The sequence below is a fragment of the Lactuca virosa genome, chromosome 7 (assembly GCF_052849685.1).
Source record: "Lactuca virosa cultivar CGN04683 chromosome 7, Lactuca_virosa_CGN04683_v6, whole genome shotgun sequence".
NCBI lineage: Eukaryota > Viridiplantae > Streptophyta > Magnoliopsida > Asterales > Asteraceae > Lactuca > Lactuca virosa.
The window spans coordinates 173,923,704-173,936,499 of NC_136432.1; the positions used below are offsets into that span (position 1 = coordinate 173,923,704).

General features: G+C 39.4%; 1 protein-coding gene across 1 annotated transcript; it reads right to left on the reverse strand.

The window, feature by feature from the left end:
• Nucleotides 1-2,381: 2,381 nt before the first annotated feature.
• LOC145124933 (protein GRAVITROPIC IN THE LIGHT 1-like) lies at nt 2,382-5,708 on the reverse strand. The gene is made up of 3 exons (XM_079060412.1): nt 5,499-5,708; nt 5,112-5,255; nt 2,382-4,060 (listed from the first exon to the last, which is right to left on the reverse strand). Exon 3 carries the CDS (start codon nt 4,058-4,060, stop codon nt 2,804-2,806), a length of 1,257 nt encoding a protein of 418 aa, XP_078916538.1. The 5' UTR covers nt 5,112-5,255; nt 5,499-5,708; the 3' UTR covers nt 2,382-2,803.
• Between the last annotated feature and the right edge of the window lie 7,088 nt (nt 5,709-12,796).

A 12,796-nucleotide genomic window follows, 5' to 3' on the forward strand; every position in this document is an offset into this window, starting at 1 on the left:
GGTTGTTGACTTTTACTGATGACTTTTGGCATGGTTGACTTTTGGTCAATTTCTATTTTAGAAGGTAGACTTAGGGTTTGCCTTGTGTGAATTGTTAGGAGTTTTTTAACACCTATCTTTTGGCGGTGAGAGTTGTTAGCTATGGTCGGCGTGATATTGACTTGGGTTTTAGTTGGCTTTGTGATTCAATTGAGTTTCCTCACTATAGAATGCACCAATGTCGGCCTATTGGATTATGTATGTAGGAAGACCAGGTGGTGGCACTAAGTGAAAAGGTGTGCCACTTAATGCCATGTACATGATGTATCATTAAGTGACAAGGTGTGCCACTTAATGGCACCTGATACACGATCATGGCACCTTATGTGTCATCATGGCACTTGATGCGCTAGTAGTGGCACATGATGAGCCATCATGAGCATAGATAGTGCTAATGCAATGTCTCTCACAGTTGAAGGTTCTAGAAGTAGTTGCATGGCAGATTGTGATTGGTTGACACCTTTCATGGGCCGATGGATTGATGGGCTTGGCTCATTAGGGTTTTAGGTTTATCCCTAATCTATTAATAAGGATGTATGCTAAGTATTCATGGGTCTCATTCTTTGTATCTTGTATCCTAAATAAGTAGGTGAATCTCTACTAGTTATACTTGTAATCTCAATTTGAGAACTTTGTGAATAAGAATATTCCCCTCCTGTTCGTGGATGTAGGTCATCTTGACCAATCCACGTAAATATTGGGTCTTTGTGTGCTTTTGGTTTTGTGTGTTATCCATAGTACTTCCTAACGAGGGTCATCAGAGTTTGACATGTGACATCAGATATGTTCTAATTTTTTACAAGTATCGTCTAATTTCCTAACAGTGTGATATCTGGGTTGGTGCTTTTAGGGAAATATGATCAATTACACCTTGTGCCCGAGGGAAATATATTTGTTTCCCGATGTTAGGGGTGTGTAGGTGCTTTTGCATCTAGGCAATCAACATAATCTATTATTTGGTGGATTGATTACCGGTGAGTTTATTGGTTTAAAAGACATTGATTGAAGTATGGTCTAGAAAACTAGCCGATCATTCAAGTTTTTAACTTTTTAGTTGTTTGGCATATTACCAGATAAGAGACAACAAGTTAGAGCCTCACACGAAAATCCTAATTTTCTGGGTCCTAATATTCTGGTATGTGGTGACAACGTCAAAGGATGAAAAGGTTGTTCTCAATGCAAGAAGCACGTCATAATAACTTGAGACATCACTTCTTATGACAAGTCAATGGTTTAACGAAGTGTTCGCAAGAAGGTAGAGGATATCCAAAAAGTAAAACATGTGGAGGATAATGGTATTTCCACAGCCCTAGCCGTCAAGATTTTATAACAATGGATGTCTCGGACTCCTACAACCATGGGGGTGCCTTAACCAACCATCATGATGAAATAGACATCGGGCAAGAGATTTAAGACATGACTTGTGACTAAGGGTTTATAGCTAAAAAGGAGGGGTCGACTACAACAATTTCTTTTTCTATCAAAATACATGTCTATCCATGTATTATTGTCAATGGTTAACATGAATTGGAGCAATTGGACGCTAAGACGATATTTCTTCACCACATCTTCTACAAAGGATTTGTCATGTCTTAAACTGAATGTTTCACCGTAACAACAAACAAGATTGTGTGTGTGTGTGTGTTTTGCATAAACTATTTTATGAGTTTAAATAGTCACTAAGACAATGGTACATGGTATTTGATAGCTTCATGGTCGAACATGGGTTGTAATGGAGACCGCATGATGGTTATGTGTATCATAGGAAGGTCAATGATGGTTCATTGGTTTACATCTAGAAGGTTATTTATCGATTCAGAATATTATGACAAGTTCATTATCCGGCTACAATAGACGGTCTTAATGTATGCCATTTTGTGTATCAGACTGAACATAGCAAGCTTGGTCAATATAATGTCTCAATACACGGTGGATCAAGGAAAATATTTTGAAGCAATAATAGGAAGCAATAACAATGCCAATGACAATTCCATTCAATTGTTTATGTATTTCAATTATGCACCACAAATCCACAATATTACTTAATTTAAAGGTCTTAAACCAAAATGATGCTTTACATATGAAATGTACATAACCAATGTCTTGGTATGCGAAGTTTTGTCTCGGTTTCCACGTGTCTTTTACTTTAGGGAATACCCCACGCGTGCAACAAGAAGTAGATTCCACATACCAATGCAAATCTTTTGGAACCATTATCATACATGTAGCCGTTAGATTTTGATTTAATTTAATTAATCACATGTTTTTTAATTACAATAGTACAATACTGATTTTATGTTGTAATAGTTTTTTCAAACTTTTCGGCTTGTTTTCATGTGATATGAAATCGATACATTTTTAAATGCTGACATGTCAGTCACCAGAAGAAGATACATACAATTACACTGTCAGGAATGCTTTGAACAAAACCAAGTTCACACGTTCTAAGCATTACCCTTTAGTCCTTACCCCTTCGAAACTTTGAAAACATAACTACTATAAACAAATATCTAATATTAATAATAACTTAATATAATCGCAAGATAAATAATTAATATTTCGGATGTTATGGTTTCAAAAAATACCAGTTGTCAAAAGAGACACGTAGGCCCACTGCCCACCTCACCGGGAGCAAAAGGCCGGTGCTCCATGCCGCTTTCCGTCGCGATCCATGCTTTTAAGCCCGTTGTGGGCCCAGATGAGAATTGAGATCACCGTCGTCCGCCGTCAGCCGTCCGATCAGATCATGGTCAAACCTCATACTTCAAGTCAAATACACTTGACACTGTACAACGGTTTTACCGACTTTAAACCCTGGAACCACCGTGAACGCCACTTCCGGCGAAGCTTTTACCGGTTCTTCGTTTACGCTTTCCATGAACACCTCCGTGAACCGGCTACCTTTTCTGACCTGAAAAATCGACGCCCCGGGATCGACGGCGAATGCTAGACAATGGAGGAGATATACTCGTTTTGCCACGTCAGCAAACGACGAGAAGAACGTTGTTTCCGGGAATTTTCCGGCGGACACCAGATTTCTCTGATTCAAATTCCCGAAAAGTAAGAATTCCATAATCGGGTGGATAAGTCTCAAATACTTTGACCAGCAAAATTTCGCAAACATGGATTTTGGTTTTCGTGTTAAATATTCTCTAGGTTTGAAGGATTTCAGTTCGTTGAACTGGTCGGTGGTCGGAGACTCGGAATCGCCGGAAATGCAGAAACTCCGGTGGTTAAACCCATCGAACATCACTTGACAAACAAACGACTCAAACGCGTAGCATTTATGGTTCATCTCGCTGTAAACAACATCCGGTTGGATTGCGCCGGCGGCGGCGTCGATATCCCAGTCGGCGACTTCCATTTCTCCGATCATAAATCTCACGAAACTTCTAATCGATTTCGTCGTTTGACGAAGAGCTGAGGGAAAATCGTTTAGGGTAAACGATGGAAAATGACGCGATAATGGCCCACTCGAGTTTAATCTTCTCTCGATCGATTTGTTTTCTCTGTTAGCTTCGTTTAATTTCTCTTTTAAGAAGATGATCTCTGAATCCTTGAGTTTTTTCTGACTATCTAACTTTTTTCCGGTTATCTCATACATTTGTAACAGATTCTTCTGTTCACGAATCTCCGCCTGCAGTATGGTGGTTTCCGGTGAACTGTCGTCGAGGTGTTTCTTCAAGAACGATTGCTTTAACTCCGATAAGTTTTTCAGTTCCGATACCACGATCTGATCAGCCGACTGAATGCCATCGGCGTCGTAAGGAGATTGAGCGTATTGAAACTGTGCATACGCAGCTTTCACAGATGAAATTGTCGAAAACACTTTAGCGATAAACGCATCCATAATCGCTCTCTGAAACTTGTCGTCTTCTTCATCGAAGAACTTTGGTTGACCGATGTCTGTGATTGGCGTTTCATGTTTGACTTTTGCAGATCGAATATGTAAAACTTTGGCGAAAGTTCGAGCTAATTTGGTTTTGTTTGGGGTAAGCGCAGATTGGTTAACTGAATCCATCTGCAACAAAGAAATTGGCAATGATTATTCAGGGATTGTGATTTAGAAGGAGATTGACGATGGTTTTTCTAATGATTTACGCAGAATGATTATAAAAAAAGATGATGATAAAGACTACAACAATGATGATATAAAGGGGAAGAACGTTATTAAATAGGAGGGAAAGCAGAGTATGCTTTAACTCTTAGATCGAGGCCATTTGTGTGTTTATGATCTATCCTGCTTTATAAAAAAAGAGCAAATGAGATTAAAACCAAAAGAATAGAGAAAAAAGAATATTTCATAAAAGAGACAAAAACTTGTTTTTCATTTGTATAAAGAAATTTGACTAAAACATGAAAACCCACTAAAGAGCATTATTTAGAATTATCAGAAAAATTAACATTAAGTGCAATAATTCAAAGTAAATATTCTAATTGGAGAGACCAAAATCAACACAAATGGCATATGTAAAAGCCACACAAGCTGAACTCCATCAAAATCAAGATTCAAGATCATTAATCACAAATGCAATGATTGTGGGGACCAATTCTCAGATATGCATACGTATATTATATATAATTATATATGGTTCATGTAACATTACTAAATTTATTATTGAAACAAATCAATGTAATAAATATAATTTTAAATGTGAAAGAAGTTCAACCTAAAGTATACTTTGGTAGAGAAAAGGGTATAATATTTTTTATAATATGTTTTTACTTTTACCCAAGGGTAAAAAATGATAGCCAACACAAAGGGACAAAAATGGCGGGGTCCTCAATTTTACTTGAAATGATCATGAACCAGATTATATGTGAATGGCCCTTTAGTTTCATCGATCTAGGAGCCTTTTTTCTGCACTATTATGTCCAAATTACAGAACACAACAGTAGAAAAAGTGGAAAAAGCTCAGGAATGGCAGGAAATAGATCACATGGAGGATCAGATCGGCTACTATATTTCATTAATCATAATGATCAAAACTGTTTCAAACATGGGGTAGTTCGCAGAATTAAAACGCATCCAATGAATTAATCGTGTTAATGTCAGTCAAGTGAGAAATTACCTTTCGTTCAACGAGAAATTGCGACACTTGATGTAAATCTCAAGGTATCGTAAGCGCCTACAATGGCGACGACTGCAATCAGAAACTAAAACCGAAGAGGTAGCTTTCGCAAATTGGAGTAGAAACGCGTTTTTGACTAGACACCTGAAGAAGTAATGAAAGTATAAGAAATTGAAACGTAAGGGAAAGGTGAAACGTTGAGTAAACAATTTAATAAAATAATGATTAGATGTAAACAGTATTGAATACACGTACATTAAAATAGGATTAATTAGGGAAAAGAACAAAGAAATTCCACAAACAAAGGCAAATAAAGTATTAATAAAATCCAGTTGCAGGAAGATTCGAGAGAAACAACATGAAAATTCCGGTGAATCGAATACTTACCAAAGCAACGAGAAGGAAACTTCGAGTGTGTGTGCTTATTAGAGAGTTGATATGATTTTCAGCATTTGTTTAGTAATTTTCACTAGCAAGTAGACCAGAACTAAATTACGATTAACTAGCTACAACAATGGCGATTTACAGAGAAGTTTGAGGTAATGTATGGAGGAAATATAGCAAGGGGGAGGAGAGGCGACCGGAAATAACAGGAGATAAAAATGTCCGTTGGTTTAAGCAGAGACATTGCTATTTTAAAAACGCTCGAAGGTAGGTCTGGGTCGTGTTTGGTTTTACTGTTTTGTCCTTAGTGGTATTGAGGGATTTAGTTATAGACTTTTGTACTCAGAGGGGTAGAGTAGTAATTGTACCTTGTATATATATATATTTGGTAGGATAAATTATAGAAATAGTCCCTTTTGTGCAATTGAAATTACAACTTTAGTCCACTTTCCATTGTGGTGTCGAGCAATATTTGTTATTTAGTCCCTCTTATAACACTTTAAAAAGAAAACTATAAGGGCACGCTCTTTTTATTTTTATCTTATTCTCTTTTACTTATATTTATAGTTAATCTCCATGTCCACCCTACACCTCCTTCCCTACCATCTAGGAGCTTTAAAAAACAAAACCAAGTGATTGAAACTCTAACGCACATGTTCATCATCTTATGTATGGTCGTCTTCTCGACCTAAAACCTTGCATCAACATAATGGGAAATCTATATGGCCGTCCGGAATACAGACCACGGACCGGCTTGTGGTCTACGTGCCCACGAAAAATGCTCGTGTACATTACCTGTTGGTGATTTTAGTGTCACCATGTCATTTTAAGTAACTGGAACTAACATGTGAGCTAAGGGGCTTCATAGTTTGTACTCTAATATATGTATGGGGGTTGTACGGAGTGCACGCATGTATAAGATCGAATTAGAAGCCGGTCCGACGATTAGTCGGGGGTCCGGGGGCAGCGCCCCTGGGTCCGGGGTTTCCAAAGGGGCAGCGCCCCTTTGGCGGGGTCTAGGGGCAGCGCCCCTAGCGGGGTCCAAGGGGCAGAGCCCCTGGCTGGGGTCGAGAGGCAGCGCCCCCGCAGGGTTTGGGGCAGCGCAGATTAAGATTACTAACAAAATCCGGATTAAGACTAACGAAACTCAATTTCTTGAGGGTGTTTATGGTAAAACTAACGAAACTCGTTAGTTTTGGTAACCCTAAATCCTCATTAAATCCGGATTAAGATTACTTGTTTCCAAAGCAACTAATGACGACCCAACCTAATAAAACCCTAATATCGTTTATTATATAAACGGATCTTCTTTTCAGAAGAGGGTGACGATCTTAAGCTCTTGTTTTTCATCATACTTTCAAAGAATCTTCTAGCATTTTGGCTTACGATTTCTGTGCCTAGAATCGTAAGTGTCCACTTGGATTATCCTAGGCTGAATTTCTTGTAACTCAGGCATAGGGTAGAAATATCAGTTCGGAAAGTGATATCACGATCCAAGTCGGTATCCAGATCTCCACCACAAACCCTAAATTTCCCAACATTACCCGATCATTCGTTGTCCGTGATGGATCGTGATGCAGGCGACGAAGGAGCACGACCAATGGCAGCCTTTCTTCTCTTTGAAGCCGTTCAACGGTCAAAAACTTAATTGTTTATTTTTTTTTAATATATAAACATTACCTATAGAAACACAACAATTTTATAACCTTTATACATTCAAACTATTCTCTTTTACACTCTCTTTAAAAACCATATTTATGGATTTCTTTAAGAATATTTCGATTTGGGTGACGATGGAAAATTCATTTGGACGTTCTTCAACCTTGTGCAACACATTCACGACAAAAAAAAGTTCGAATGTAACGCATTCAAGAGTGGTTGTCAATCGAGATCATCAAGCCGCACATGACTTATTGGTACTTGATTATTTTGTCGATAATTGTCTTTATAATGATAACACATTCGAACTAAAGCTATATTTTTACGTATTAGTAATGCTTTAAATGTCTGTTATAATTATGTTAAACAAAAACCTGATGCTAAAGAAAGAATGAGTTTTAATAATATACAAAAATGTACGGCTGCGCTTAGATATTAACGATACGATATAGCATTTGATGCATCCGACGAGTACTTGAAAGTGTCCGAGAGGACCGCAATTGATTGTGTAGATTGGTTTTGAGCATGTGTGTATGAGGTTTTTCACAAAGAATATTTGCGTAAACCTACTCCACGTGATATTGAGAGATTATATTTGTCTCATCAAGAGAGACATGGATTTCCGAGAATGCTTGGTAATCTTGATTGTACGCATGTCGCGTGGAAAAAATTTCTAATTGCGTAGCGCGATCAATTTACTCGAGGTGATATAGGTGAGCCAAGTATAATACTAAAAGTTGTTGCATCTCATAATTTGTGGAAATGGCATTCGTTTTTTGGAGTTACGGGGTCTAACAACGTGTGACAACCCGAAACTTCTATGTTGTACAATTGGTCAACTCTATCAATGTTAAAATCGATTATGTTACCTTTTAGCACTGTTTAAGGGTTCGTTTAAGTGTTCTAAGCTTGAGTACAACCAAGGTTGAGATTAGGGATGAGCTATCAAGTCGTAAAGTAGCAAAAATCGGGCCATACACTCTCTTAGGAGGAGTGTACAGCCGTACACATGGGTGTGCGGCCGTACACCCCCCCTCATGGCCGCACACTCGAGGTGGTGGGTCACCCACCCCTATATATACGAGTAGACCCCCTTTCTTCATTCCTTTCTCCTCTTGACTGCACACTACTCCCTTCTCTCTCAAGTTTCTTCAACCGTGAACTCTTCAAGGCTTCAAAAACGTGAGTATTCCATCCTTTAGCTTGCTATACTTGAAAGACTTCTTGATTCAAGCCTTGGTTCATCAAAATCAATCATGTTCTTCATCCTTTGAAGGAGTACGGCCGCACACCCTCATAAGGTTGGTCGTACACCCCCTTAAAGGCTCTCCAAAGTGAGAGTTTGGCCCCTATCTTCTGGTTGGACATGATCTTAGCCTTGATGCACCTTAAAGTCGACAACTTGGGCATGAACATGACGAGTGTACGGCCGCACACACACCTTAGGGCCGTGCACCCACTTTGATGGACATTTTAGGCCTCAAACTTGCATTACAACCAAGCATGGGACCTAGAACACTTCCTTGATACTTCTTAGGGCCTTAAAACACCTCAACATGCACACTTTTTCATGAGTGTACAGTCGTACACTCATGGGCCGCACACCCAGGGCCGTACACACCCTTAGGGTGGCCGTACACCTCCTTCACTCAATCCCATACGGTTTTAACACTTAGTCCAAGTGTTTCCAAGTCCTTGGGGTGGTTTCCTATCATGTCTAAGTCGTGAAATACCCTAAATTGAATCATATATGTGTTATTACATGTTAAATAGGATCCATTTGTGTTCGAGGTTTCAATTGACACTTAGTATCTCTTATCGATCCTTCATACAAACTCCTCACTCGAGGTGAGTTCATACCCCTACACCTTTACGATTTTTAAACGTTTTCAGGGGGAATACAAGCCAAACACAAATGCTTTTGTGAACTAATACGAAAGGACTTTTATAAGTATAAAACTCATGCAATTGATTCAGACAAACGATTTTCATATTTGTATAAAATATTTAGATATCTTATCCCTTTTGTACTATGTTGAGCATAAGGGACGTTTTCAACTTACAACCAAAATTGCATAGTTTTTCAGATTCAACATTCACATCATATACATGTAAACTATAATAGGTATAGTTTGGGGTTTCAAAACATAACTTCTACGAATTCAGAGTTATTCACCACTAAACATATAAACTATGGCAGATTTAGTTTATGGTATTCTTTACTACAAAGGCATGGCATTTAATAATTATTTAAGTATAATTATTACCGTATACCGCATCCATCGGATTCTAATACAAGAAAACACCTTAGAATTACATGTAAACTAGATTATACAGAATTGTGAGACACTACTTCAAAACGGTACCCTTAGGTGTACTGAATTAAATCCTATCCTAGTATAACCAGAGTCTCCTGGAGGGAGAGTGTGAGATTTGTGAATAGATCTATTCGGGATTGACAATCCCACACCTGAACTGCTAGCTACAGTTAGGCAGGCATGCATGGGGTGACAAATGTCATTTAACCAACACTTGAAGAACGTTGTAAATGTCTCTAGGTCATATCAAGCATGGTTATACGACTCACAATAAGTATAAACTAATCATTTGTGTACGGGATTTCACTCTTCAATGGTTTTATTTTAAGTAATAAACCTACTATACATTAATGGTGGTAGCCAGGGATTTTCATACAAGAACTTTCATACAAAACAATACAATACAGTTGGTGGTACCAGACATACATACAAGTACTTTCAGACATAAGAACAGAATTCAATAACGAACTTACAATTGGTCTTAGGGTTTAAGACTACTTTTCATTACTTAAGAAAATATTGGATTTTCTTGGAAACATACAAATATTTCTACAAATTCATTAACAGATTTTCACTACAAAACATCGCTTATGAACTCACCGGCTTTATGCTTATACTTTTTCAAAACTACTTGTATTCTCAGGAAATCAGTAGACAGGTACCTTCTGGATTTTTTGAGAAGTTGGAGCAACTAAAGTCATGTCTTTAGATTTTACTTTCACTTTTGATGTATTTAAACAAGACATATACAGATGTAAACCTTTTACATATATGTATTCAATGTAATGGTTGTGTTTACTATGATTGCTATGATACAATGGTTGTGATACTCCACATGACGTAATCCACCCCTGAACGTTTCCGCCGCTCCGGTTAGGGGGTGTGACACAACGACATCAATGTTCTTGGTCAGTCTCCTATTTTCAATGATATTTGGACCGGCAAAGCACCTGATATGTCGTTCATGGTGAACGGGCATTCGTACAAATATCCTTATGTAACGACCCAACAATCAAGGGTAAAAATTTCAGTTTTAATATTACCCAAACATAGATATCATTTATTCCAATCATTCCAAAACATTGTTAATTAAAAACATTTATCAGAGTTCATCCTAAAATCATTCATTGCGGAAAACATGGGTGTGTGCGCTGCGATCAAGCTGAGCCATTCCTTTCCAAAACAAAAATACATGAAACCACAAACAAAACTGTAAGCACGAAGCTTAGTGAGTTCCCCAGAGCATACCTCACATAATCCACATAATCACATAATCCATACACAGCTGTAACAGCTACATAAACCTTATCAGTCACACAAGTCATGCATACAAACATATAAGGATGCCCTGGAAACCCTCTAGGGTCTTACTCCGGGTGCCATGGGAACCCCCACATGGTCTTAGCCCACTTTCATACCAACCATACATATAAGGATGCCCTGGAAACCCTCCAGGGTCTTACTCCGGGTGCCATGGGAATCCCCACATGGTCTTAGCCCAATGCCATGGAAACCCTCACATGGTCTTGACTAAGGATGATATGGAAACCCTCCAAGGTCTTACACCCTAGTGCCTCGGGAACCCCCCTGAGGTCTTCCATGCAAGCATCACAAAGACAACTAGCATATCACATACCACATAATCAACTAGCATACTACATAACACGAAATCAGCTAGCATATCACATAATGCATAATGGGCCGGCCTTGGTGCCTTAGACCCATTGGTATGGTGAGGAGACTCACCTCGAATGCAGAAGCTTCCCGAAAGAAATCCTTAGTTGCTGCCATGTCCACTTCCCGAGCTTCAGCAATACCAATCAATATACCCAATTAGCAATTGGGTCCCATACCATAATCCTTAATCCATGTATGGGGGTAAAATGACCATTCTACCCCTGGACCGGTACGATCCAAACTTAGGCCCAAACCCAAAACAAAAGCCCAACATTAGGTAGGCTTTCCAAGCCCACCAATGGCCCAATTTGCCAAATTGGGCCCAACCCCTCAAATGGGCCTTACCTTAAGCCCAAACATATTCCTGGCCCAAAACATCTGACTTCTGATGGTCCACTAAGGCCCAAAGGCCCAAAGTCCACTGCCTGGCCCAACCCGAGGCCCAAAACACTCCAAGCCAAATACTGATGAGTATGTGGGACGTACTCCCTTGTACGCTAAGCGTACTAGCCAAATGGTGTGTACGCTGGACGTACCTGCATGTACGCTCAGCGTACTCCCCTGTTAAGTCATTCTCCCATTAAGTGCTTAATACTCAGATCTAGAAGCTACAATCACAGATCCAAGTCCTCTTCAACGTCTAAAGCCATAAAGTTGCTTACTTGATGGCTTTGCATGACCCACATAAGCTCAAACTCCAAAAATGATAAACTACTTCCATGGAAATGGTCTTAACTCATGCATGAACCCATAAAGACCTCCAAGATGGCAACTTTCTGCCTTAGGGACTCATCTAACACTGAGAGTGGCAACTCAAAGCCTAAGAATCGGATTTCAACCATAAAGTTCCATCCTTGGGACCAAAATGAACTAAAACTCACAATGGTAGATCTAAGGGATGAAAGATCAAGATCAAAGCTTTATACCTTCATCAAGCTGAGAATGAGTCCCAAATGCCAGATCCACAAGCTCCTCCTTGATTCCCATCTTTGCAACAAGTTCCAACTTCTTGAAATGCACCACAAACCACCCAAAATGCACCCACCAAGCTCACAACACTCTTGGATGAAGCTACCACTCGAAATTAGGGTTTAAGGCTCTGAGAATGAAAGGGAGGCGCACCCCCTCGGACTTAAGGTGCTTTAAATAGTGAGCCAACCCTAAAAATTAGGGTTTAGGGACTCCAGCGTACGCCTCTCCACACCCGCGACCATAAATCCTTATACGCTGGGCGTAACCCAACTTACGATGGGCGTACCCATCTAAACACACGCATGCATTCCTTGCATGCATGGGCTGCCTTGTCACAAAACTCCATTAGGGGTTAAAATTGACAATAACTTCAAAATGCCATAACTCCTTCATTCTAAGTCCGTTTCCGACGAACTTGATATCCATGAAAAGGTGGCGGGAAGCCCTACGCTCCTAGCCACACTCCCAAGCCTAAAACCTTCCAGATAAACTCGAGATCCCATAAAAGACCGAATCGCTTATACCCTGGGCTTCCAAACCCGCAACCGAAGTACTTTTCAAAACCGGGTGTTACACCTTACTACCTTTGTGATGGGATATACCCTGATTATTCTACATTTATGAAGGCATACTCGGTTCCTCAAAGTGAATAATCAGAGTTGTTCACAAAAAGGC

What these genes read in the sequence shown, in the direction of transcription:
- LOC145124933 (XM_079060412.1), bottom strand. Translation starts at nt 4,060, where the DNA reads ATGGATTCAGTTAACCAATCTGCGCTTACCCCAAACAAAACCAAATTA.